Below are 24,574 nucleotides of genomic sequence, written 5' to 3' on the forward strand. Positions count from 1 at the left end.
GTTGTAATTTTGTTGTCCAACCGCGTGTCGTTCAGCTCACGGCTCCGCCCCGCTACTTCCTCCTGTTGTCATTTTCGCGCCACCGGTATTTAAGTCCCACCCTCATATTGAGATATGACGCGTTCCTCAGAGCCAGTCGACCAATAACAAAACAGCAACCCCTTGCTTCGGCCAATCGGCGACTTGGAGGGTGGGGCGTGTGGAAACCAACTCGCGGGAACACGCTGGTGGAGTTTTGCCGCGAAAGAGACGACGTGGGCAACGTAGCGTGTTTTACCTTCTCCGCCCTATTGGAAGGCTTTGCTTTAAAAGAGCAAAAAGCTGAAATACATTTACCGCCAGCAACTTTATCCTCTTTACCTTGTCGGTCATTTTGCCTCGACATGTCTGGTTTTGACGATCCCGGAATCTACTATAGTGACAGCTTTGGCGGCGGAGAGGGAGCCGGCGCGGATGAGACGGGAACGAAGCGGGCCCAGATCAAGAAACGGTTCCGTGAATTTCTCCGGCAGTTCAGAGTTGGGACCGATCGCACCGGATTCACATACAAATACAGGTAGGATCGATAAATGTAAACTTGACTAAGGAGTAGACGGACTCTTATGTGAGTAACAGCTGAGTCACGTGTACTGTGTTTGCACCTCAACTTTCTCTCAACTTTGGCTCAAGACAAAGATCACCTCACATTTTTACCCACTATCCCTCTTTATTAGTCACCGTTTCAGTCGCTGATGTTTGCAAAGGAGATGTGATCCAAATGACCAATACTAATCGTCCGGCTAACAATAGTTGACATTGTGAGACTGATCCAGATCGGGGCCTTTCTCAGTGCTATGAAGAGGCCAACTTCCTCACCACTTCCACCATTTTTAGAAATTGCTGAGTTGAGTTCCCCCCCCTCCCCCCTCACAGTGCACCAGATGATGGTTAAACTGCAATTCACCTGTGTTTTTCCCTCAGAGATGACCTGAAGAGACATTATACTCTAGGGGAGTACTGGGTAGAGGTGGAGCTGGAGGATCTTGCCAGCTTTGATGAGGACCTGTCCGACTGCCTTCACAAGCTGCCCACCGAGAACTTGCCTTTGGTGAGGGAGCATGATCATAATTGTCGAATTGTGTTGTGAAAGCTGAGTGATATACCCCAACCAAGATAGTTCGTTGAAAATGTTATATTATTTTTCATTGAAGCGGTCCAAGAATCAAAATGATCAGAATATACAAAACCGTCTTTGCCCTGTTGAGATGGGTTTAATGCACAAAGCTGACTGGTAGTGATCAGAATTAATGTGACGACTGTAATTTGTGAATGAGAATAACTTGGGGCTTCACGTATGAATGTGTCAAACAATCATTTCAAATCAGCAAGCCATTAGTTAAGAAACCGTCCCCTTGTATTAAAAATAGCAACCATTTGTTCATAATCTGACTGGCAGCTGGAGGAGGCAGCAAAGGAGGTGGCTGATGAAGTGACCCGTCCAAGGCCTGTAGGGGAGGAGGCGATGGAGGACATCCAGGTTATGCTTAAAAGTGATGCCCACTCTGGCTCCATCCGTGGCCTCAAGGTAAGAAACTGATTTTCGTGTGGAAACTAAGTCCTGAGCCCGGGTTTGTATGTTGACTTCAAGCAAGACAGTGTGCTTGCATATAAAGCTTAAATGATTTAAGACCTTCCCATCCTATGAAGTTGTGGTCCTTTTCGCAGGATTGGGGTCTTGGTTAGTGAGCACAAACCCATGGGATTTTTAGTTTTACATTCTATAGACTTTGTGTAAATGTTTGGCGTCACATGTCAGCACTTGAGGCGTTGGTGTGCATAGAATGCATGTTTAATGTTAATTCTTGCAGAAATGGCATGGTTCTACTTTGGAAAAAAATGAGACATTGTAAGGTAGAAATCTGAAATAGGGTGGCCGAGATTCAGCACGTTTGCAAGCTAAATGCAACTACATTTCTTTAATCCCCCTCATTTCTTCTTAGTTTTTTCACCCAAAGTAACCAAATTTCACATCTCTATTTTCCAGTCTGAACAGGTGTCACGCCTGGTGAAAGTGCCTGGTATCATCATCTCAGCCACAGCGATTAAAGCCAAAGCTACCAGGGTATGTCTGCAGTGTCGTGGCTGTCGCTCTGTCATCAGTAACATTCTTCTGCCCCCGGGCCTGCAAGGCTATGCTCTACCACGCAAGTGCAACACGTAAGTTTGACCACCTAAGTTTTCAGTGTGTGTATATATATATATATATATATATATATGGAGTGTTTGATGTCAGGAATGACTTAAGTGTACTTATATTTTGTGTATGTGCTTGTGTTGGGGAAAATAAGTCACACACTTTATAGCTATTTGAATAACAAACAATGAAATAAAAAATTGCCAGGTGTGAGTTTCAGGGGGCAAAAACATATGAGGGGAGTAAGATCTGTTTTGGTTTTTTCCCCCATATCTTTGCTTTACTTTTGTAATAAATCCTCTCTCCCCTCTTCTCAGCGACAATGCAGGTAGAGTGAAATGTCCTATGGACCCTTACTTCATCATCCCAGACCGCTGTGTGTGTGTGGACTTCCAAACACTTCGCCTTCAGGAATCTCCCGACGCAGTGCCACACGGAGAATTGCCCCGTCACCTGCAGCTCTATTGCGACAGGTAAAGTGCCCATTCTCCAAGTAGCATTTTCTCTCTCATCCCTGTTGTACAAATCCACATCGGGATCTTAGTCTAAACAAGTCCTCATCTGATTCATTGTATTGTAATTATACAAACTGTTGAATTTTATTTATACAAACTAATTTGCCATAACAGTGGTTGGTGCTATCATATGGTGAGACGTGTAATGATACAGTCAGAAGTTTACATACACGAGTATAATTGGCAATGGATTTAAACCTCAGTTTCTCGTTTCTTTACTCAGGTACTTGTGTGACCGTGTTGTCCCTGGCAACAGAGTCACCATTATGGGTATCTACTCTATTAAGAAGGTGGCTTCCAGTAAGACCAAAGGCAGAGAGAAGGGTTCTGGTGTGGGAATCCGTGCTTCCTACTTGCGAGTGGTTGGTATCCAGGTGGACACGGAAGGAACAGGTAATGACATCATCAAAAACGAACCACAACAGAATATTGGTGTGACTTTACTACAAGATGTTATGCAGGATGGTAGTAGTAGTAGTTATGTAGGATGGTAATGCCAGTCACCAGCCAGATGCTGATTATTTATCTGTGGCAAGCAATTACTTAGCCCATTCTACCTGTCTATTTAGTAGCTCTGCTAAAGCTCTGTACTTAACACCAGTTAAGCTGGTGCAGTCATGAGAGAGGACAGCGAGTTGTGATGTGCAGGTGGCAGGTGCTTGTGGGTCTTTTCATTCCCTGCATTGATTTTTCTCTTGATAAGTGCATAAAACTAATATTAACAGCAAACACTGTTTTGATGGCGATGTTGCTTAATTTCTGCATTTCTTTTTTTGTCCATCTGTCTAGGTCGTGGAGCTACTGGGTCAGTCTCCCCACAAGAGGAGGAGGAGCTGAGAGCTTTAGCGGCATCTCCAAACGTCTATGCCTCTCTTGCTCGCTCTGTGGCTCCCTCCATTTATGGCAGTGATGATTTGAAGAGGGCAATCACCTGCCTGTTGTTTGGTGGGTCAAGGAAGAGGTGAGAACTGATGCAGAGGAATTTCACCCCAAGTCAGAACCGTTCTGTACCACTGTTGGCAGTGAGACAAATGTCTCATGGTATATGTGGTATTTTACTTTTTCATAGAGACCAACATTTTTCACCCACAGGCATATTCAGATTAAAAAAAAATACAAGGGGCAGAATATAGTAAGCACTGGCTTCTTCTGGGGACAATAACATAAAAGTGACTGAAATACAGCTTTCTTAGGTACACCATTCGTTGTTTGAATGTGATTTTGTTTCTGTCCCTTAGGCTTCCTGATGGCCTGACCCGTAGAGGAGATATCAATCTGCTGATGCTTGGAGACCCTGGTACAGCCAAGTCTCAGCTACTGAAGTTTGTGGAGAGGTGTTCTCCTATTGGGGTAAATTATCAGGCTGGATCTAAAGATTAAGTTTACCTAGGAAATTGAAGATGAATGGGTTAATTTCCTTATTTATCCACCTATTACGAATACCAAGTGTCCTTTCTGTCCCCATCTATCAGGTTTATACCTCAGGTAAGGGCAGCAGTGCTGCTGGTCTGACTGCATCTGTACTGAGAGATCCCCAAACTCGAGGTTTCATAATGGAGGGAGGGGCAATGGTGCTGGCCGATGGTGGTGTAGTGTGCATTGATGAGTTTGACAAGGTAAGACCCTGATGAGCCCCGAGTATTAAAGTTGTCTCTTTTTATCTAATAGTGTGTCACAGACATGTCTGTTTTTGTTGGTCTCAGATGAGAGAGGATGACAGAGTTGCTATTCATGAAGCCATGGAGCAACAGACCATCTCTATTGCTAAGGTACTGTTTTGTTTTGGAGGGTTTTTGGCCTTATTTTGTCTAGCCTCACTCACCGGGCTTAAACCAAATTGTTTCTATCTGGTTATAATCGTGTTTTTATTCCACCCAGGCTGGCATCACCACTACCCTTAACTCCCGCTGCTCTGTACTGGCAGCAGCTAACTCTGTGTTTGGCCGCTGGGATGATACAAAGGGTGAGGACAACATTGACTTCATGCCCACCATCTTGTCTCGTTTTGACATGATCTTCATCATCAAGGATGAACATGACCAGCAGAGAGACATGGTGAGATGTGTGTATGTTTGTGAACTTCACCACCACCTTTAAAGTGGTAATCTTAATTTTCCTTACTACCATAAGGTTTAACATAAACTATTATTCCTTGTCTGTCAGACCTTGGCTCGTCACGTGATGAATGTCCATCTGAGTGCTCAGACACAGACAGAGGCTGTAGAGGGGGAGATTCCACTGGCCACATATAAGAAATATATTGCCTTTGCCAGGACGTGAGTCTGAGTTTTGATTTCCCAACAATGGCTCCAGCTTGAAAATCAGCTGTCCTTTTTTAAAAAAAATTATCAGTTATTCCTTGTATTGGTCATTTGGTCATTGACGGTGGCAGTCACTGAAATTTATGTTTCACGTCTATGACAGTAAATGCGGGCCTCGTCTCTCCGCTGCTGCCGCTGAGAAACTGAAGAACAGATATGTAGTGATGAGGAGTGGAGCGAGGGAGCATGAAAGAGAGAGTGACAAAAGAGCCTCCATCCCCATCACTGTCAGGTATGTACATGTAATTCTTCTAATATATCATCACCAGTGACTTCATAAAGTTACAGCTTCTGACACTTTCCATGCACTCATTTATACCTCTGAATGAAAATGGTTGGCATTGATAAGTTGGCATTTGTTGCCTCAAGCAATTATTCCCTCATTTTGCACAACTAACAGAGAAACCAATATGTTTGAGAATGCATATGATATATAAAACAATCTCCCTCTCACCCCTTATTCGGGTGGTGTATGTCTTCCTCAAGCTTCGGGTTCTTTACCGGAGGCCTGGGAGTTTGACAGTTCTGCACAGTATCTTAACTGTTCTTGGGACTGCACACTTCTGGACAGAGACCTCAGATGCTCCTGGAATCTGCTGGAACGGCTCTCCTAGTTTGGGGGTCACAGCCCCTAGTGCTCCTATTACCACTGGGACTACTGTGGATTTCACCTTCCACGTCCAATCTAGTTCTTCATGCTCAGGATTGCTACATTGATCACTACTGCTGTCTTCTGTTTCTTGTCGACCACCACAATGTCTGGTTTGCCAGCACCTGCTTGTCATCTGGAACTTGAAATCCCTGGCTCTTAGCTCTGCCATTCTCAACCACCTTTGGCGATATCTACCATTTGGACTTGGGGACTTCCAGTCTTTATTCAGTACAGATGTTCCTCAGGAATTGGGAACAATTTATTTGTCATTTCATATTATATACTACGTACACAAAAGAAATGAAATTCCATTTCCCCCAGCCCACAGCAGTGCAACACAAAAACACATATCCAAAAACAACACCACCAAAAACATAAAATTACAGAGAGAACAAAGCAAAAAAAAAAACGCCATCAACACAGTCCGCTCAGTGCAACACAATCCAAAAACTCCACCATCCAGAATGCCAAGCAGGATGACTGTCGGAACTGTCGGTGTGCATGGGCTAGCAGTTAGCCTAGTCTGCCTCGCCTCCGCGTCCCATCAGACCACCCTCGGTGTTTCCCCCTCAGGCGCAACTCCAGGTGGTCCCTGGTCCTATCGGATGCAGCACACCAGGCTCCCCCAGCCGATCCAACGTCGGCTCTCCATCCAGACACCCTCGACACACCTCCCCTGCACGCCACACGACGACACAGACAAAAACACTGCACTGTCGACACTGGGCGAGGCCGCCGCCAGACCGCCTCGGTGTTTCCTCTCGGGCAGGGCCGTGGGCTAGCAGTTAGCTTAGCCTGCCCCGCAGCAGACCAGCTCTCCGCTGATCCAGCGCCAGCTCTCCCAGCCAAATCAAATCGGCGATCAAAATAAAAACTTAACACAATGACACACATTTAGATGCAGACGTGGGCAAAGACACTGCATAATCGGCACTGGGTGAGGCCGCCTCAAACACGAGTCCGCGCCGCCATCTTCCCACACCGAACATTAGGATGTTAACAATGGATGTTAGGATGTTCCTGTACATTATCCCAGCCACTCGGTTATGCTTTTCAGTGTCCACTTCCCCAGCTAGCATTTTACACCCTGCTACTAAGTACAGGACTGTCTCAGGGGCAACTTTTGCACAGCCTGCATCTTGTGTCTTGTCTGGTGTGGTAGACTCCTGCTTCAACTGATCTGGTGCTGAGTGCCTGTTATTCTGCTGCTATGATCAGAGCCTCTGTGCTGTCCTTCGATCCAGCCTTTTCTAGCCAATAGTAGGATTTCTCTATCAGCCATGTTTTCTATCCGTCGATGGTACATCCCATGGAGGGGCTTAGTCTTCCATGATACCGCTTCTTCTTCCTCACCACTCTGTCTTCTGCTGTCTGAGGAACTCACTCAGCATTTCATCCTGGGGGGCCCTCTTTCTGATGTACTTGTGGGTGTCCCTTGTTTTCACTGTCCAGTTTTGATGGGCTTGTGCCCACTGCAGCCACAGCTTTCTGTTCTTGGCTGACAGAAGTGGAACCCGATGTGGTCTTCTGCTGTTGTAGCCCATCCTCCTCAAGGTTCAACATGTTGTGCACTCTGAGATGCTTTTCTGCTCACCACAATTGTACAGAGTGGCTTTCTGAGTGACTGGTCTGTCAACTCAAACCAGTCTGGCCATCATCAACAAGGCGTTTCCATCCACAAAACTGCTGCTCACTGGATTTTCTTTTTGTTTTTCACGCCATTCTGAGTAAATTAGAGACTGTGGTGTGTGAAAATCCCAGGGGATCCGCAGTTACAGAAATACTCAAACCAACCCATCTGGCACCAACAATCATACCACAGTCAATCACTGAGCTCACATTTTTTCCCTATTCTGATGGTTGATGTGAACATTAACAGAAGTGCCTTATCCATATCAACATGATTTTATGAATTGCACTGCTGCCACACGATTGGCTGATTCAGTAATTTTGTAAGTGCTGTGTGTGTGTGTATGTATATGTATATAAATATATATATGTGTGTGTGTGTATTCTGACTTGGTGCTTCTTTCCCTCGAACTTCAGGCAGCTGGAGGCTGTTGTGCGTATTGCAGAGTCCTTGGCCAAGATGAAGCTGCAAGCTGTGGCGGGAGAGGAAGAGGTAGATGAGGCCCTCAGGCTCTTCCAGGTGTCCACGCTGGATGCTGCTCTTTCTGGTAGCCTTTCAGGTGTGTAAGCGGTTTGTTTATGAATCATGCCATGACTTTCATTTTATCGCATGAGAAAACATTTATAGCATTTGAATTTAACCTTTCTGTCCACTGGGGAGGGGGACAAGTACAAGTTGTAGTGTGTACAAAATTGTGGCAGTGAGAGAATCACAAAATTAAGAGTGCATTTAATGGTGTAAAGTGACCCCTTATCATGGACTCTCAGTTGAGTATATTGCTAGTGCTTTTCGCTTCAAAATTTTTCACAGTGCAAAACACCAGAATCAAACATTTGGCTTGTGCCAATGCTGCTCCATCTTCATTTTGTGATCAGGTGCCGAAGGCTTCACAACTCAAGAGGACCAGGAGATGATCTCGCGTATTGAGAAGCAGCTGAAGAGGCGCTTTGCCATTGGCTCCCAGGTGTCTGAGCATAGCATCATCCAAGATTTCACCAAACAGGTTGGTATTGATTGTTCGGAATGATATTATCTTAATTCTGCAAGCTCAGGTTCAGTCAGTTTTGTATAGTATTTTTCCATGCTTAGTATACTTGGTAGCTCTGGGTCTAGGATGATAAACTTAGTCTCAAATTTGCCTGATTCAGTTTATTGAAATGTTTGTGAATTGATTCATTTCCCACCCCCCATCCCTCTCTTCCTCTTGTTCTTCTTACCGCCTTTTATAGAAGTATCCAGAGCATGCCATCCTCAAAGTCCTCCACCTGATGATGAGGAGAGGAGAACTTCAGCACCGCATGCAGAGGAAAGTGCTCTACAGAGTCAAGTAGAGAGGTGTGTGTATTCACGTGGATATCCTTATTGTTGATGTAAATAGTTTGGTCTTCATATGGGCCATTTGGCTACGCTTACTAAGTGACCAAATTACATATTGGTCAGCTGTTTATGAAAGCTTGTGTATCTTCTTGACATTCAACTTGTGACTGACTTATCAAGTTAAACCCAGATCTAGTGCTGTAGTGTTTTATTCAGACAGTTCATTTTGCGAGGGCTTATGAGTCTTGTACTAGAACAGTTACATATCTGGTGATTTGATCTTCAATGCTCTGTAAAGAATAAAGTATTTGATATTGTTATGGGCTTGATTTTTGTTCATTCTGTGTGGTTTAAATTAATCTGATTAGGTTTTTTGTTTTGTTTTTGTAATGGTTTGTAACTGGAAATAGTATGATTAGAATATCCGATCAAAACAACTGACTACACCAATAACAGGTTGCAGAGGCAGTTTGTTTTAGAGTTTTGCATTAACTTTAATCAACACATTTCAATGAAAATCACAGAAAAACGTTTATGACATTTATGTAAATCTGATGGGATAGTATATACAGTAATTTTACTCTGTCATTCAAATGAACATTTCATTTGGCTTCAAGTAAAGTGCAAAATAGAATACATATTTATAAGTGCATTAGTACAGTTTAACAAGGGTTTGCAGAGTAAAGGAGACAAATGGTTCTTCTGGTATTTGCAGCAGGGAAAACACAATTACAACACGTACATTCCCACTCCAACTGTGGCTAATGCAGCGCATATCCCGACGGTAAACTGCGTCAAAGATGGGATGAAAGAGGTTGGGAAGTGGATGTTGACCTTTGTTCTGTGTTCTGCATCTGCTGTCAGACTTAGCATTTTCTGCAAGTCGTCAAATACCTGGAGGAAGACGGATATACAAATCAGCACATTATGAGTTGGTAAACATGCTTACTGTGCATTCAGTCCACCTACGCTGGCCATGTTTACTTCCTCCATTTTTTTTCTTTTAGAATTTGAATCTTAAATATCCCTGATTGAGACTTTTTTTGTGACCTCAACATTTTTTCTCGACTTCAGTGTTCTTCACTCTGAAGTCCACGATAAAGGACTCGATAGCTTTTTGTGCACCTCCATGTGATTATCATTTCACTAACCTGGATGTTAAACTCAAAGGCTGCGACTGCCTCCTTCAGCACCGCTGCCCTGTCCTCCTCCGTCAGTTCGATACTGTTCATCCGACTCCTGTACAACTGTTTGAAGCGATTAGGGCTGGTCACACCGGGGAAAAGGAAGAATGAAACACCCTCACTCAGCCCAATAGACTTCTGGGTAATTTTCCCCAGCACTTGTCCTCCTGATAGATCCCCAAGGTAACGGGTGTAGGCATGGGCTACTAACAACATGGGGTTCTCTTTCCCGATCTGAAAAAAAAAGAAAAGGGGGAAAAAAGTCAGGATCGATGATGGAGAACCCATCATCATTGGGTGGGGATATCTTTCACTTCAGTAACTTACCTTCTGAAGTCTCTGTACATATCTCTGTGTGGCTGCAGGAGTGACGATTCTCTTTCTCCAATCTGGTCCTATCAGGTGCTCCAGATCTTTCTCGAGGGAGTCTAGACGGGCAAGTTCCTGGGGGAAGTATATGGGTGCGACACCCTGGTGTGTGGCATTTCTGTCCAGTTCCTGCTCCAGAGCTTCGTAGATTTCATAGAGGGAACACAGCAGGAGCTGTTGTAGAGGAAAATTCTGCTGATTATGTTTCATAAACCTCTTTTTACACGTCTGCAAACATAAACACTAAAGTGCCACTCTTGCAACCTGTTCCCTTCTTCATCAGGATCACTACATACTGCTAAAAGAAATATAGTTGTAAATGGCTAATCTGCAAGATTGATTGCTCATCTATTGTCTTCTGGAAAGTCTTACAGACAGCTGTTGAACTTGCCTTGTATTGAGTCAGGGTGATCCGCCCCTTCTGGTAATTCAGCATCAGCTGTGTGTTTTCGGCTCGGACATGGCTGTCCTGCGTGGCCGCTTTAATCTGCTCCGACAAATCACTGAGGAGAGGTGGGAAGCAAAGAAAGGAGTGAAACAACCACTTCTAAACATGAGCTCATAGCCCGAGAGAACATTGAATTTCAACAGGTCCCAAAACTGTTTCTTATTATGGACTGGAATTTGAATTAAGATTTTTCAGCATATCTGCTGGAAGTTGAGCATAATCCCTGTACCTGTTCGCACTGTCCGTATCGACTTTCCTTGCGCTCTTCATCGTCTCTTTCACTGTAGTCATTGTTGGTTGATTACTATGAAGTATAGAGAATTACATTTAATACACGCAACAAATCTCTTAACGACCCATGTTATGAGCTGTAGTTTATATATTTACCTGTGGTGATTTGCAGATGTCTTCTATGATGTTTTTCAAAGTATAGCTTGTAGAGTTGGTCAGCTTCGAGTCCGTCCTCTTACTGTCCCTCCGGGCATTAGTGGATGATTGACTTTCTGTTCTGCTTGGTCTTTTATACATGCTTGTCAACGCCTTGTGTGACCCTGACTGAATTCAAAAAGGAAGTGTGAGTGCTGACATCCGCACCTCTGGGTGCTGAAACATAACATAACATGACTAGGCAGAAGTACTGATCAGAGTCAGGATACCAAAGAAGAAACCATGAGGAGGCAGAAATCAGAAGCTGAGTCACACTAAGCTCTAAGGTTTAGGAAAAGGTTGAAGTTGATCACCTTTGTTGGTGCATTTTTCTGTCGAAGATTGAGAGAGGCATACCAGCCGATGAAAAGGGAAAAGTAATAACCGACTCAATAAAAGATCTGCAGAACAAAGTCATCAGGGACCTGTCGACACCGAACTTATAGCCGGCTTCCTCAGACAAAAAAAGCGCTGCTGCCTTTTTTTTTTGCATAGCAAATTGGTATTACAATCAAAGTTCAGCTTGTTATCAATTATAGTGCCCAAGTAGTTGTATGACTCACCAACTTCAACCTCCTGACCATTAACCTTAGCGTTAACCAGGTTGGAGGGACTACATCTAAAATCAATACACGTCTTTGGTCACATTAGACAGTGTTGCTGAGGATACAGACATACGTATGTGCATATAGACAGACGGGAGCTGTTTGTTCCCATTCTATCCTGTGGGGGCCTACGGTTGGGCATCTTCCATGAGAAACGTATATCTATTCTATTCATGACAAGGCAGAACTACTGATCAGACTCGGGACGCCAAAAAGTAAACATGAGGCAGAAATCAAAAGCTGAGTCACACTAACCTCTAAGGTTTACAAGGCAATAGTGCACAGAGATAAAAGACCGTGGCTCTGATCAGCAGTTTGTGTTCATTAATTAAGGGAGGTTGACACTTGCTGAGGATAGATACATATGTATCTATAGGAGCTGTTTGTTTCCATTCTATCTGGTGGGGGCTTTCGGTTACAATTACAATGCATTTAGCAGGCGATTTTTTTTCCAAGGCGACGTACATCTGAGAGTTGATACACTGCTGTTTCAATGGCCATGTGTACTATTCACAGAGGATTTGGGAATGCTTGCAGTCACAGCATTGTAAGATGGCGACAGATGTACTCTTAGCCCCCCCCCCCCCCCGTTCAGAGATGGTCGTTCCCTCTTCACGTAGATGGCCTCTCTTTGACTCTCCATTCAAACCAGCGGTCCTCACTATCAAGGATGTGGCCACTGGCCTGTAGATCCTCTATGAATGGTACACATGGCCATTGAAACTTTAGTTAATGGTCACGCCCATATTTGTACGTGAAACTGGTCGTCGGTTTCGGTCATTATGCAACTGTATTGTTTATAAGGGTGGGAATACCTGCAGTCAGTTGAGACTGAAGATGTCACTTAGATGAATGATGAAACCTATCTGTCAATAAACGTATCCAGATGAACTGATTTAACCCTCTTTGGTTTTCTTACCTGTATTATTGAGCATGCCTAAAGACATCCTATCCTATTCTATTCTATTCTATTCTATTCTATTCTGTCTGCTGTCCCACTGTGCTATTCAAATAGGCCCTATTTTCAATTATATTTTTAATAGGTCACTCTGTCATCAAAATGTCCCCAATTTATGGAAACAGTCTACAGTAGTTCCCATGGCAAAAAAAGAGCCATCTTAAGACTTTGAATGACTATAGGCCTGTAGCTTTAACCTCTCTTGTTATGAAGTCATTTGAAAAACTGATTTAAAAGGGAACTTCTGGACAGGACGGCGCATCTTCTCGACCTGTTACGGTTTGCATATTGAACCAACAGGGGGATTCAGGATGCAACCATAACTCTGCTTAACTTCATTCATGGTCACTTAGAGGGTAGCAAGAGCCATGCCAGACTCTTGTTCTAGACTTCTCATCAGCCTTCAGTATCATACAGCTTCACCTGCTTGTGCAGGAGCTTGTGGAACGTTTTGGGTTGGACACCAACATTGTTGGATCGATTTTTGGACTTCCTCACCAACAGATCCAAGAGAGTGAGTGACTGGACACTTTTCTGGCTTGACTTCCACATCAACTAGCTCCCTTCAGGGCTGTGTCCTCTCTCCTCTCCTATACATCCTGTACACTAATGACCGCCGCAGCGAGTTCAAAACTCATCCCATTGTGAAATTTGCAGATGACATGCTGATTATGAGTCCGCTGAAAGAGAATGACATGTCTCGTGGTCCTGTCATAGGCTGTTTCTCCAAATGGTGTCAGGAAGCCTTTTTGGAATTAAATGTGACCAAGACCAAAGGCGTGTATTGACTTTAGACATAATCCCTCCAACCTGGTCAACACTAAGATTAATGGTCAGGAGGTTGAAATTGTTGAGTCACACAAGTACTTGGGCACTATAATTGATAACAAGCTGAACTTTGATTGTAACACAAATTTGCTATGCAAAAATAGCCAGCAGTGCTTTTTTCTTTTGTCTGAGGAAGTGGCTAAGTTTGGTGTTGACAGATCCCTGATGACTTTGTTCTACAGATCTTTTATTGAGTCAGTTATTACTTTTATCGGTTGGTACGCCTCTCTCCGTGTTAAACAGAAAAATGCACTCATAAAGGTGATCAAGGTCTGCAGTAGTATCACTGGCCCCCAACAGAAAAGTCTGTCTGATTTATATAACAAGCGGATGTTAAGGAAAGCAGAATCCATCCTGTGTGACAGCACCCACCCCCCTGCAGCTAGAGTCTCAGACCCTGCCTTCTGGTTCCCGCTTCAAATACCCAGTAGTCAAAACCAGGTGATACTAACACTCCATCATTACCTCAGCCATTTCACTGCTACACTCCAGCAGCAAGAGGTAAGGCCAGCTCCACCTTGATAAACACTGTTTACTGTTGCATTGCTATTCGTTGGCGCTGCTCTCCTCACTCGATTTTGCATTTATTTGCCCCCTGTGTTCTGTGGCGTGTTTTGTGCTTAAATGTTGCCTCTGCTACACAACAATTGCCCCTCTGGGTACAAATAAAACCTACTTGACTTGATTTATTCTGCTCTCTTCGCGGGCTGTGCCAGGGCTGGCGCCAGGTTGGATCAGTGGGAGGTAACGTTCTGCTGCGCACTCTACTTTTGATTGGTTAAGCTCAGAATCGGGGCGGGGCCAGGTTTTAAGGTTAGCCAATCGGAGGCCTGCTGACGCTTTCGTCACACGGAAGGGCTGGAGCGGAGCGTGTCTGCCGTTGAGCCAGTCTAGCAACAACCCCCGTTGCCAGTGGTCCGGGTCCTGCGGAGGAGGAGGCGGGGTCGAGGGGGGGGGGGAGCAGTACGCCTTATGAAACGTGAATTACCACCATGTAGCTGTCCAGGGACATTTAGCTCTGCAGCCAGATGCCAGATTACGGGATTCTTTGCGAGACGGATCGACTGAATTAAAAGGTAACCCACGCAACATTTTTGTTTTTATCTGTTTTTTTTATCAACTTTTTGTTGAGCCACACATCTGGTTCAACGGCAATGGCAGCCACTGTACCCCCCCCCCCCCACCCGGGTACGATTTTCATGGAAAGCATGGGTGGGGATACCACATATAGCTCCAGTTTACTCTGACATATTTTATTTACTTTTTCTTTTTTTTCTTTGCAGTTATTTACGTTTTATTGCGTTTATAACCTGTCGGGTTTGTATGGTTGATAACGAGACATTTATGCGGGCATGCTCCGCGAGCTAAGCCCGCAAGGCGCGTTCAGGGGCTCAATAGGAAGCTTGTTCTCGTGAAGGGAGAAGTCACGATTTAACAAGTATCGCTATGTGGACGTCTAACAGTAGTTATAGCTATACGCTTATATGAGGGCACCATTAGAAGACTCCTTCACCCGTGTGTGGGGGGGGGTAATAAATTGGAAAACCATTTGCCACTGGCAAACTTACTGGACATTATGAGGATCCTAGAGTCATATACAACCCCTAGTAAGATTTTTCTTCTTCTTTCTTTTATTTACACAGTCACCGTTTCCTTTTATCAAAAAATGGATCCATATGGGGGTTCGTTGCACAGTTGTCCTAATGAGACTTCCTCATAATTTTTCTCACTTTCACCATTCTTTTGTTTGTCAGGTTATGGATTCCAGCCTCCCTCACCTCTTCCTTTCCGTGCTGATCAGCCTTGTCCACTGTTGTGTCAGAAATGATCGCCACAACGGTACACATCAATATGACTACTGCGTGCTTGGGGCCGGACCTGCAGGTCTGCAGATGGGCCACTTTCTTTCCAGAGCTCAGAGAGACTATGTCGTCTTCGAGAGGAACTCAGGACCTGGCAGCTTCTTCAACATGTGGGTACCGCTGTCGTTAACAAATGTTGAGCTTGTGTGACTACCTCACACTGCAAAATGAAAGAGCGAGCTGTGGAATTAACATTGTCTCACCCGGGTGCTTAATATCAAAAGTGTTCATATTTGTTTTTATCCTACATCACTGTGTGGCACACCTCTGACATAATTCATTTCTGTTTTGCTTGTTTTTTTATGCAAAGATATCCAAGGCATAGGAAGCTCATTAGCATCAACAAGATCTATACAGGGAGGCGGAACCGAGAGTTCAACCTGCGTCATGATTGGAACTCCTTGTTGAGTGACAAAGCTGACCTTCTGTTCCAGCGAGTTAGTAGTGAGCTTTATCCAGTGGCTGATGCGTACCCCCACTACCTGTCTCTGTTTGTGAAGGAGCTTGGCCTGAAGGTCCAGTATGGTGTGGACATTGGAAAGGTCAGAGCATCTCAGTCATCCTCGGGCAGGAACTATATACTGACTGATCAGCATGGCCTGGACTACACATGCAGGTATTAAGTGCAAGACTGTACCTTAGACATGAACTGTGTTGAAAGGAAACATTCTGGGCAGGTAGTAGATCACTTTCTGGCTCATACAGTCAAAACTAATCTTTTCTTCATCTTCTCTTTCTTTCTGCCTGTCTGACCAACTACTTGTCTGTCTGACTGTCTGTCTGTCTCTCTCACACACACATACTCTTTCTCTCTTTCTTCATCTATACTCCTATTCTGTCTCTGTCTATCTCTGTCTCTCTCTTGCTCTCTCTGTCTCTGTCTCTCTTTCCCCATATCTCTCTGTCTCTCAGGGTTCTCCTGGTCTCCACAGGACTATGGGATCCTCAGAAGGTTCAGTTTGTTGGTTCTGATCTAATTGAGGGTTACGAGTCCATCTCTGTGGATCCTGAGGACTATAAAGACCAGGCCATATTGATTCTTGGCAAAGGCAACTCTGCCTTTGAAACAGCCCAGAGCATCCTGGGTAGAGCAAGCCGAATCCACCTCTACAGTCCCAGCCCTGTTCGACTGGCTTGGCAAACACATTATGTTGGAGATCTTAGGTATTGCCAAAAATTAAGTTACGAAGTTGTTAATAATCCTTTATATTTTTACTCATTATATCTTCATATTTAATAGTTCATGTTAACATGGTTTGTATTTTCTTTTCCCTTAATGCTTTACAAATATCTTCTATAACATTTGTTCTGCATGGGGGAGTGCTTGTGGCCTCAGCATTAACAACTGTTAATAGTGACCTATTTCCTTTCAGAGCGGTGAACAATGAACTACTAGACACATACCAGCTGAAGTCCCTTGATGGGCTGGTGGAGGGAGGCCTTGAGGACATTGCCATTGTTCAGCAAAAGGAGGATGAGAGGAAGAAATTGGGCAGAAAGAAGGGGAGGCCCAGCAGGAAGGAGAAGAGAAACCAGTTGTACTTGACTCTTGCTGAGCTCCTGGACAGCCAGGAGGAGAAGAACAGCTCTAGAGTGACAGCAGCCAACCTGCCAGTTTATCATAATGACAACTTCTCTCTGCGGCAGCCCTACGACCGGGTGATACGCTGTCTGGGCTTCCGCTTCAATTTCAGCATATTTGATGGGTATGGCCTTCTCAAAATGCTTGCATGTATTTGACCCACAAACAAACATGGTGAGCAATAGACTCTTGAACCCCCTCAAGGACCCCTGGGGAGCTACAGACTTCATTTTGAAAGCCACTGTCCTTAGTTATTAGGGGTGTAATGATTCTCAAAATTTACCGGTGTATTTGAATTTTGGTTTTGAGGGCACTATTTGATTTGATTTTTGATGATGCTCCACACTATTTGAGAGCACATTTGTTTTGGTTTTTGATTCTTTATGCTTCACGCTTAGTTTTGAAATATGGATAAAAGTAGTGTTGTTTTTTTTTAATCAGAAAACAAACTTTATATGTTAAGGCTAACTAGACCTTAAACAACATAAAAGAACAGTAAAAGCACTATGTGTTTGTGCGTGCATGAGTGAGAGAATTGATAATACAGCTTTTCATTTCAAACACTAAATGAAATCTTGTTTTTGGATTGTCAACTTCATATTGAAATCATTATACCCCTGTTAGTTATAATCCACTACTGTGTCAGTAGCCGTAGAAGAGTGAAACATTATGTACGTAATTGTGCTCTAACCCAGCAGGGTCCAACTGTGTGCTTCTAACAGTCATTTGTATGCGAGCGAGCAGGTTCACTTAGTGTACGGCAGAAAGTAAAACTAGACCACTTCTCTAGTGTATAGTATGAAGGAGTTCCGCAGATAAAACTCTGTCATATTTTAACTTCTTTTTTCCCCTCTTATCAAAGTCAGTGGCCTTTACACCATTTTCAGTGGAAACACCTTCTCTGTCATATCTGTACTTAGAAAAAACACCTCTGCTTGATTTAGATAATTTACATGTTTCCTAATACTGCTGATTATCTCTCAAGCTCTGCCCGCCCACCAAACAGTGAGGGTGCCAGAGGGAGGCTGCCAGCGGTGACAGCATGGTATGAAGGGCGGGGTACCCCCGGTTTGTTTGTACTGGGAACTGCTGCCCATTCTAGAGACTACCGCTCATCCGCCGGGGGGTTCATTCACGGCTTTCGTTACACAGGTGAAGCTCCAGGATCAACTAACAGATTCACATTTACATTTTCACATTTAGCAGATGCATTTATCCAAAGCGACAGACAAGAGAGTCCATTATTTACAGTCAGTTATTGTTAGAAAAGGGGGTAACAGTTATTGTACCAATGTGGCATTTTGTTGTATTTAGAGCAACAAAAAAAAAATTGACAGACTGACATTGCCATGTTTAATTTCATAATTCATTCATTATCCAAACCGCTTATTCTTATACTCAGGGTTGTGGGGATGCTGGAGCCTATCCCAGCAGTCATTGGGCGGCAGGCGGGGAGACATGTCATAAATGTTATCTTAATGAGTGTTATCTTAATTTTCCAAAACCAACCTGCCTTTTCTGTGACAGTGCGAGCTGTACACCGCATACTTGAGAATCGGTACCACAGCAATGTGTGGCCATCAACAAAACTGCTGACCACTCAGCTGCAATCCTGGATTCTGAAACGGATCAATGAGGCCTCAGGGCCATACCAAATGTTTGGGGTGCTTGGAGATGTCATACTTCTTCAAGGGTAAGTGGATGCTAAACCTGTTTTTTACTTTGCATTTTTTTAATCTATTTCCATGAGCATCTTTCAAGATTTCCATTCATTTTCTTCTTATTTTTTTTTTGCCTGCTGCTATTTTTTTAAGTGCCCCCCCCCCCCCATGTGAAAGGAATTTTAATCTATGTATGAGTGGGATTAGCACCACATACAATAGTAGTATCGGGGAGTTTGGTCCTCATTTGTATTACTGGCTAATTATATCCTCAAGGAGAAATCCATAAAAATATTTTATTCCATCAAATCATTGAGGAAACATAACTTTTGCATAAGTACATCATGCACTACCTCCAAGTACAACTTTTCAATACAGGAAAAATAACTTGCATAAGGGTTGTCTTCTAGGTAAGTTGTCCAGTAAGTATTATTCCTGTGGTGACATATGCCTTGTTAAATGATAACAAAGTCATTCTGCATGAAACTTATGTCAATTAAAGCAAATTTACAGCATCTGACCATACAGACACATATCCTCATAAAGTTAATCAGATCAGTCACATTTTTGTTCCTTTATCCATTTGCCTCCAAGCTCCCATAGTGTCTACTTGGAGGAGTTCCCCCTCCAGGCCCTGCCTCAGTTCACCTCACTCTCAGGCCATGGGATCCCAAAGCATGGACTGCTGGTTCTGGTAATGCAGTATGGGCTTAATCGCACAGATTCTCTTGGGCCTGGCAGGGCAGAATCTGAATGGACCCAAGCCTGGAAGTCCAACTTCCTGCATCCTGTTCTGTACTTCTATAAAAAACTTCCCACTGGTGAGTATGGATGCAATATTTCCTTTAAAATTTCATTGTATTTATTTAAGAAGGCATCACTTCAGTACTGCCAATATAGTAGTTATGCTTACATGAAGAAATTAAAGTTAAATGTAACTTTCTGGAAACCACTGCATTTCTTTGTCAGAATCACAAATAACAATTAGGTGTAGTTTTACTATACGAAATCTGCCTTTTTCTGTCTTTTTCCCCAGAGAGGGACATGAGGCAGCGGCCCTCTGGTTGGCCAGTGCCACGGCCTACGGCAGTGCATCACATAATAGAAGACTTCCTCACCGAGTGGGATGCTCCGATATCCCACACCCAGCCACTGCGGCGCTTCCTAGAACACTGTCTTCAGACTGATCTTAGGGCCTTCTATGCAGGTGGTGCAACAGTATATTTATATGTTTTACTAGGAGTAGTAGTAATACTAGTATTTTGAAAGATTTGCCCATCAACAGATGTTTAATTTTCCACATCTCTGTATTGCTAAAATCCCATAAATCAGACATTAAATGCCTTGGTTTTTTAAACAGCTGCACTACGTCATTCCCACACTTAAATTCTACTTTTCTGTAACTCAACTCTATATCTCTGTCTTTCAGAATCATGTTTCCGCTTGTCCCTCACCCATCGTAAGCCTCCTCTGTTTTGTCGGCATGGATATTTGAAGAGGCAGGGTGTCATCGGCAGCAGCCAGCTGCGTCAGCATGCCCGTGATGCCGGGATCATGTCTACTGAGCAGGACTCCGACTCGTCGCAGGTTGACCCTGCATTCCCTGACTACCTGTCCCAAGCTCAAGCCTCCGTGTCTTCAGGGTTGAAACTCGATTTCTGATTCTTTCTTTCAAGGGTTGCTTAAATTGGCCTGATGCTTTATTTAAATTCTCAGACTACCTCGTTCTGTGTATGGTACCAAAAAAATGCCTAAATGAGAAACCACCCTGGAGCAACGGTGGGCAAACTTGTTCCTTGAAAACTCCCACGTTATTCTTCACAAAAAGAGTTTATTTCATCACAGTGTGCCATTTTTTTACAAGATGAAAATATAGATGTTTTTATGAATGTACACTATACAGGTGGAGGGTGCGTTATCTGTGTGGAAAAACGACATGTACTATTTATTTTTACACAAATTATGGGGGTTCCGACCTTTTTTATGTTCATGGTACATTAAAGAAAGAGAAGACGCTACTATGGTGTAGTCTTTTGCTTTAAAATGATTAATATCCCGTTTGGAATCTGAATTATTGATATTTACGATATGTGTGCGCGGAGCAACCACTGGCCCAGCAAAGCGGCGATCTGATTGGTTGCCTGGCTGCGTGGATTCCTGTTGGCCAAGAGCGAATGAACAACGTGGAATCTGATTGGTCGCCGCTGTGTGGACGCTCTTTACTGTACAATGGGTGTGCCTTTTACTACGTTTATCGACGAAATGTAAAAATGTGAAATAGGGGACATTTTGGTTCTTTAGCGTATCGCGCAGCCACTTAAAAACGCGTTTAGCGAAATGAACTGGAAGCAGGTCGGCACAGGCGACACTCCGTGTTGACATGCCATGCATCATTGCTGACGAAGGAAATGCTATATTCAAAGTTCACTCGACATCATCACGTTTCCTTTTCGGCTCGGCAAGAGAGGGAACCATATGCAGCGAGTTTCGCATAAAAGCAGGCTGCTGATGGTACGTTAAATATGGACGGGTGGACCCCAATCGTTGGAGCAACTTCAGAGAATGACCGATCGAGCTCCGAAGGGGAGTACGTGCTGGAGACGGGACCTCCGAGCGAGACGGCGGAGAGAGACGGACAGCCGAAGGGCGGCATCGAAAGGATGGACGGGGGGACCGCTGTCGGATTTGGGTTAAGCGGGATCGGGGAGGGCAGCATGTTATTGGGTCGGGCTGGACAGACATCCGACCAGGAACTTCGGTACCTGAACTTGTTATGGGAACCAAATCGGGCTGAGCCGGGTGCACCTGGTGTTGCTGGCAAGCTGGGGAAGATGACGGGGGGCAGAGCGAGACGACATGGCAGAGCTATTAGAAATGTTGGTCCGATTGGAAAAGACATTTACGGTGAGAGGACGTTCACAGTCTCTCTCGCTCTCGCTCTATCTCTCTCTCTCGCTCTCTCTCTCGCGCGCTCTCTCTCGCTCTCTCTCTGTCTCTCTCTCTCGCTCTCTCTCTCTGTTACACACACACACTGACTTTATCTCTCCACCATACCAGATATTATTTTATGTATTTTTGGTGCACATAATTATGTGAGGAGCGAATGTCACTTATGCCTAACCTTAAACTCTTGTGAATGGGAGGAGTGTCGCTGAAACACAGCTTTATGAATGACAGTTGCAAATTTAGGTCACCCAAGACCTCCTTAGCTAGCCTGTAGGTCTAAGTTGTATTGTGGTTGTATTATACTTAGATGTTTTGTCTGTTTTCATACCATGCAAAATGAACTTATTAAGCCAAACCAATATTTACATGCTCTCTACTTTGCGTTTCCCCCGTTCACAGCTATGAAAAGACTCAGAGAAGCAGCCAATAGTAATGACATTGATACAGGTAGGAACAGGATCAGACATACATGCAATGTAAATGGAGATTCTACGGATGATGGACACAAGTGCTGTTCAGGGTTGAATGTGCAGCCTAATCCTCTGGCCCCCTTTCTTGCGGTTTTCTTCCAGTGAGGAAGCTCCTGCAAGATGACATAGATCCCTGTGCAGCAGATGATAAGGGAAGGACAGCACTCCACTTCTCCTCTTGCAATGGCAATGAGAGCATTGGTAGGGGGATCACAGTTGAATAATGAGCTTGTGATAACCTGTAAATGATATTATCATACTCTTGTTTATTATAAAGGCTGGTGGGGCACAACATGCCCCAGCAATGCTGTTATTTCAAAATAGTAACATAGGTTAAAGCAGCACCAGGTAACTTTTTTGCTCTTAACATATCTTTAAATTCATATTGGTCACATGGTGTGATGGCTGTGGGAGAACAATATAACTGCCGTTAAGATCAGTTCTCTAGAAGGCTTGTTTGCCACCAGCCCGAAAACTTACGGAAAATATAGGGATTGCTTTAAGGTACACATGTAAGTATAGCAATTTTAACTAACCTCGTCTTTGAACGTAGCGCCTCTTCTTTCACAATGGTCTCTTGAGCTTGTAAATGAATGCATGTCCTGTTGCTACACTATGAAGAAAGTGCCTCTATTGTCTTTATGACAGTGACATAAAAGATGTTGCTGAAATCCAAAAAAGTACCTAATGCTGCTTCAATGAGCTCTTTTTTTATCTGCACTTAATTGTGCTCTTAGTTATCATTCAGCATAGTAAACAGATCCCTTCCCCTTTTCTGTTCCCTAATGTGCTGTTGTCCATTGCACTTGTTAAACCATAGCAAAACCATCACTATTAGTCTTCCTTTCCTCCTGAATACCTTGACTCCTTAGTATTGTATTGCTGTCCACTGACCTTGTTCTATACAAGGCAGTATGTAATATACATAAAAACCTATAAATGCTTTCTGCTGTTACATTTCTGGCATGTTACTGTAAATGATAACAGCTGTATTGTCCTATGTAATATGCTCCTCTTTGTGTACTCCACCTAGTGCAACTGTTGCTAAGCTACGGTGCTGACCCTAACCAGCGGGATGGTCTGGGAAACACCCCTCTCCATCTGGGTAAGAGAGACAACACTTTATGGCATGTGGGATTTGTAGCGTTAAGCTGGTTTAACTACTATGCTCCAATATCATAATTCTACTGCAGCAGTTTTTTTATGAAAACAATTAGAAATGCAAAAGGGCATCTTTTGATGTAAAATACCTGTTTCTTTGTCTGTAACTGCAGCTGCCTGTACCAATCATGTGCCTGTAATCACGACATTGCTCAGAGGAGGTGAGAACTTAAAATCTGATGACCATATATGTGTTAAAGTGTTTATTTGAATGCATATTCATTTGATACAGCACTTTAAGAGATTCTTAAAAGGTGACAGGAACTAAAAGTAAGATAACTTTATTTCTTTGGCACTATTAACTTAAAATCTATGTATGAGAATTAGAATATTATTATTTTATTGTTTCCCTTCAGGAGCACGTGTGGATGCCCTAGATCGTGCAGGAAGGACTCCGCTACACTTAGCACGTTCAAAGCTTAATATCCTGCAGGAGGGAGATTCACGGAGTTTAGAAACCCTGAGAGGGGAAGTGACACAGGTAGAGTGAGTTCACTGTCTCAGCTGACTTCTGGTGTATAATTTTGTACAGAGAAATTCTGATGATCTTGGCAGAGCTTTTGCTGACTTCTCTATTACTCAGGGCTCTTTTGGAAAAAAAAAAGAAAGAAAACCATTGTTGCTGGTGTGTTCTGTGCACAGGTTTAAGTTCTCCATCTTTTACAGATTATTCAGATGTTAAGGGAATACCTGAACTTAATGGGCCAGAGTGAAGCCAGAGAGAGGCTGGAACATATTTCGACACAACTGCAGCAAACGCACACCAAAGAACAGGTGGGGTCTATATACATACAGAATGGTCTTCAGTCTCACAATTACTAATGCAGAGACTATAAACCCCTCGTTTTCTGTGAATAGATTCCACCAAATGACTTCTGCTCTTCCTTTTTTTTTTCCAGGTGGATGAGGTGACAGACTTATTGGCCAGTTTCACATCACTCAGTCTACAAAAACAGAATTTGGGGGATAGGTAGAGGGTAGAGAAACAGAGTGGATGTGGGGCATGTTGGGTGTGTGGTTAAATGAGTATGTGTGTGAGGAAGAGCTACAGCAGTTTACAGAAGCAGAATTTAGGGTGGTTGAGGATACAGTGTGTGAGTGTGTGGGAGTGCCAGAATCACAGCTGTGTCTTTGCAGAGACACTTTTTTTTTTTTTACTAAGAGCTAATATCTGTGGTGAAGACAAAGATCTTAATGAAATCATTCAATACTTAATGACCGCTGTATTGGTTTGCCTCTCAACATCTTTGTAGCCATCTGCCTTTGCTCTTGCCTTGCATGTTATGTTCATATGTGAACTGTATTGTAAAATTAATTTTGGATAGTACTGTAAATGAATATATTTGAATCATTCACATAATAAACTATCTTTGGATAAATTTGTGATTCCAGTGTCTTTATATCCGCTGTTAGAATGCGTTTATGAGCAATGTCATATTTCACTGAACTTTCAAGTTTCTTTGCCA

At 43.5% G+C, this 24,574-nt stretch overlaps 4 protein-coding genes across 5 annotated transcripts; 3 read left to right on the plus strand and 1 right to left on the minus strand.

The window, feature by feature from the left end:
* The first annotated feature begins 250 nt into the window (after positions 1-250).
* On the plus strand, positions 251-10,233 carry mcm5 (minichromosome maintenance complex component 5). Of its 2 annotated transcripts, XM_056287988.1 has the most exons (17): positions 251-556; positions 961-1,087; positions 1,436-1,564; positions 2,024-2,196; positions 2,491-2,646; positions 2,912-3,081; positions 3,478-3,649; positions 3,927-4,038; positions 4,161-4,304; positions 4,392-4,457; positions 4,567-4,743; positions 4,852-4,964; positions 5,113-5,241; positions 7,708-7,850; positions 8,167-8,294; positions 8,521-8,626; positions 10,195-10,233. In XM_056287988.1, exons 1-16 carry the CDS (start codon positions 384-386, stop codon positions 8,620-8,622), a joined length of 2,214 nt encoding a protein of 737 aa, XP_056143963.1. In that variant the 5' UTR covers positions 251-383; the 3' UTR covers positions 8,623-8,626; positions 10,195-10,233. The 2 variants fall into 2 exon arrangements, with proteins under 2 accessions (XP_056143963.1, XP_056143962.1); XM_056287987.1 differs by lacking the exon at positions 10,195-10,233 and having other exon boundaries at positions 8,521-8,928.
* On the minus strand, positions 9,107-11,085 carry hmox1a (heme oxygenase 1a). The gene is made up of 6 exons (XM_056288006.1): positions 10,997-11,085; positions 10,839-10,913; positions 10,553-10,664; positions 10,120-10,335; positions 9,760-10,026; positions 9,107-9,502 (listed from the first exon to the last, which is right to left on the minus strand). The coding sequence occupies exons 2-6, from the start codon at positions 10,898-10,900 to the stop codon at positions 9,338-9,340; spliced, it is 822 nt and encodes a 273-aa protein (XP_056143981.1). The 5' UTR covers positions 10,901-10,913; positions 10,997-11,085; the 3' UTR covers positions 9,107-9,337.
* Positions 11,086-14,392: 3,307 nt separating this feature from the next.
* On the plus strand, positions 14,393-20,542 carry foxred2 (FAD-dependent oxidoreductase domain containing 2). Its single transcript, XM_056287990.1, has 10 exons — positions 14,393-14,502; positions 15,181-15,398; positions 15,599-15,904; positions 16,201-16,452; positions 16,662-16,994; positions 17,856-18,022; positions 18,398-18,563; positions 19,126-19,352; positions 19,568-19,738; positions 19,961-20,542. The coding sequence occupies exons 2-10, from the start codon at positions 15,184-15,186 to the stop codon at positions 20,191-20,193; spliced, it is 2,070 nt and encodes a 689-aa protein (XP_056143965.1). The 5' UTR covers positions 14,393-14,502; positions 15,181-15,183; the 3' UTR covers positions 20,194-20,542.
* Positions 20,543-20,782: 240 nt separating this feature from the next.
* ankrd54 (ankyrin repeat domain 54) lies at positions 20,783-24,475 on the plus strand. The gene is made up of 8 exons (XM_056288005.1): positions 20,783-21,435; positions 21,877-21,924; positions 22,050-22,148; positions 22,981-23,052; positions 23,222-23,269; positions 23,465-23,589; positions 23,775-23,882; positions 24,008-24,475. The coding sequence occupies exons 1-8, from the start codon at positions 21,054-21,056 to the stop codon at positions 24,080-24,082; spliced, it is 957 nt and encodes a 318-aa protein (XP_056143980.1). The 5' UTR covers positions 20,783-21,053; the 3' UTR covers positions 24,083-24,475.
* The last annotated feature ends 99 nt before the right edge of the window (positions 24,476-24,574 follow it).

The sequence above is a fragment of the Lampris incognitus genome, chromosome 10 (assembly GCF_029633865.1).
Source record: "Lampris incognitus isolate fLamInc1 chromosome 10, fLamInc1.hap2, whole genome shotgun sequence".
NCBI classification, from domain to species: domain Eukaryota; kingdom Metazoa; phylum Chordata; class Actinopteri; order Lampriformes; family Lampridae; genus Lampris; species Lampris incognitus.

What these genes read in the sequence shown, in the direction of transcription:
- hmox1a (XM_056288006.1), bottom strand. Translation starts at nt 10,900, where the DNA reads ATGACTACAGTGAAAGAGACGATGAAGAGCGCAAGGAAAGTCGATACG. An exon ending in ATGTACAGAGACTTCAGAAG is followed by an intron (nt 10,027 to 10,119) that starts GTAAGTTACTGA and finishes TTTTTTTTTCAG; the next exon opens with ATCGGGAAAGAGAACCCCAT. An exon ending in CCTTTGAGTTTAACATCCAG is followed by an intron (nt 9,503 to 9,759) that starts GTTAGTGAAATG and finishes GTCTTCCTCCAG; the next exon opens with GTATTTGACGACTTGCAGAA.
- mcm5 (XM_056287988.1), top strand. Translation starts at nt 384, where the DNA reads ATGTCTGGTTTTGACGATCCCGGAATCTACTATAGTGACAGCTTTGGC. An exon ending in GCTCCATCCGTGGCCTCAAG is followed by an intron (nt 1,565 to 2,023) that starts GTAAGAAACTGA and finishes TCTATTTTCCAG; the next exon opens with TCTGAACAGGTGTCACGCCT. An exon ending in TATATTGCCTTTGCCAGGAC is followed by an intron (nt 4,965 to 5,112) that starts GTGAGTCTGAGT and finishes CGTCTATGACAG; the next exon opens with TAAATGCGGGCCTCGTCTCT.
- ankrd54 (XM_056288005.1), top strand. Translation starts at nt 21,054, where the DNA reads ATGGACGGGTGGACCCCAATCGTTGGAGCAACTTCAGAGAATGACCGA. An exon ending in CAATGGCAATGAGAGCATTG is followed by an intron (nt 22,149 to 22,980) that starts GTAGGGGGATCA and finishes TACTCCACCTAG; the next exon opens with TGCAACTGTTGCTAAGCTAC. An exon ending in CACGACATTGCTCAGAGGAG is followed by an intron (nt 23,270 to 23,464) that starts GTGAGAACTTAA and finishes GTTTCCCTTCAG; the next exon opens with GAGCACGTGTGGATGCCCTA.
- foxred2 (XM_056287990.1), top strand. Translation starts at nt 15,184, where the DNA reads ATGGATTCCAGCCTCCCTCACCTCTTCCTTTCCGTGCTGATCAGCCTT. An exon ending in CCTGGCAGCTTCTTCAACAT is followed by an intron (nt 15,399 to 15,598) that starts GTGGGTACCGCT and finishes TTTTATGCAAAG; the next exon opens with ATATCCAAGGCATAGGAAGC. An exon ending in CATTATGTTGGAGATCTTAG is followed by an intron (nt 16,453 to 16,661) that starts GTATTGCCAAAA and finishes ATTTCCTTTCAG; the next exon opens with AGCGGTGAACAATGAACTAC.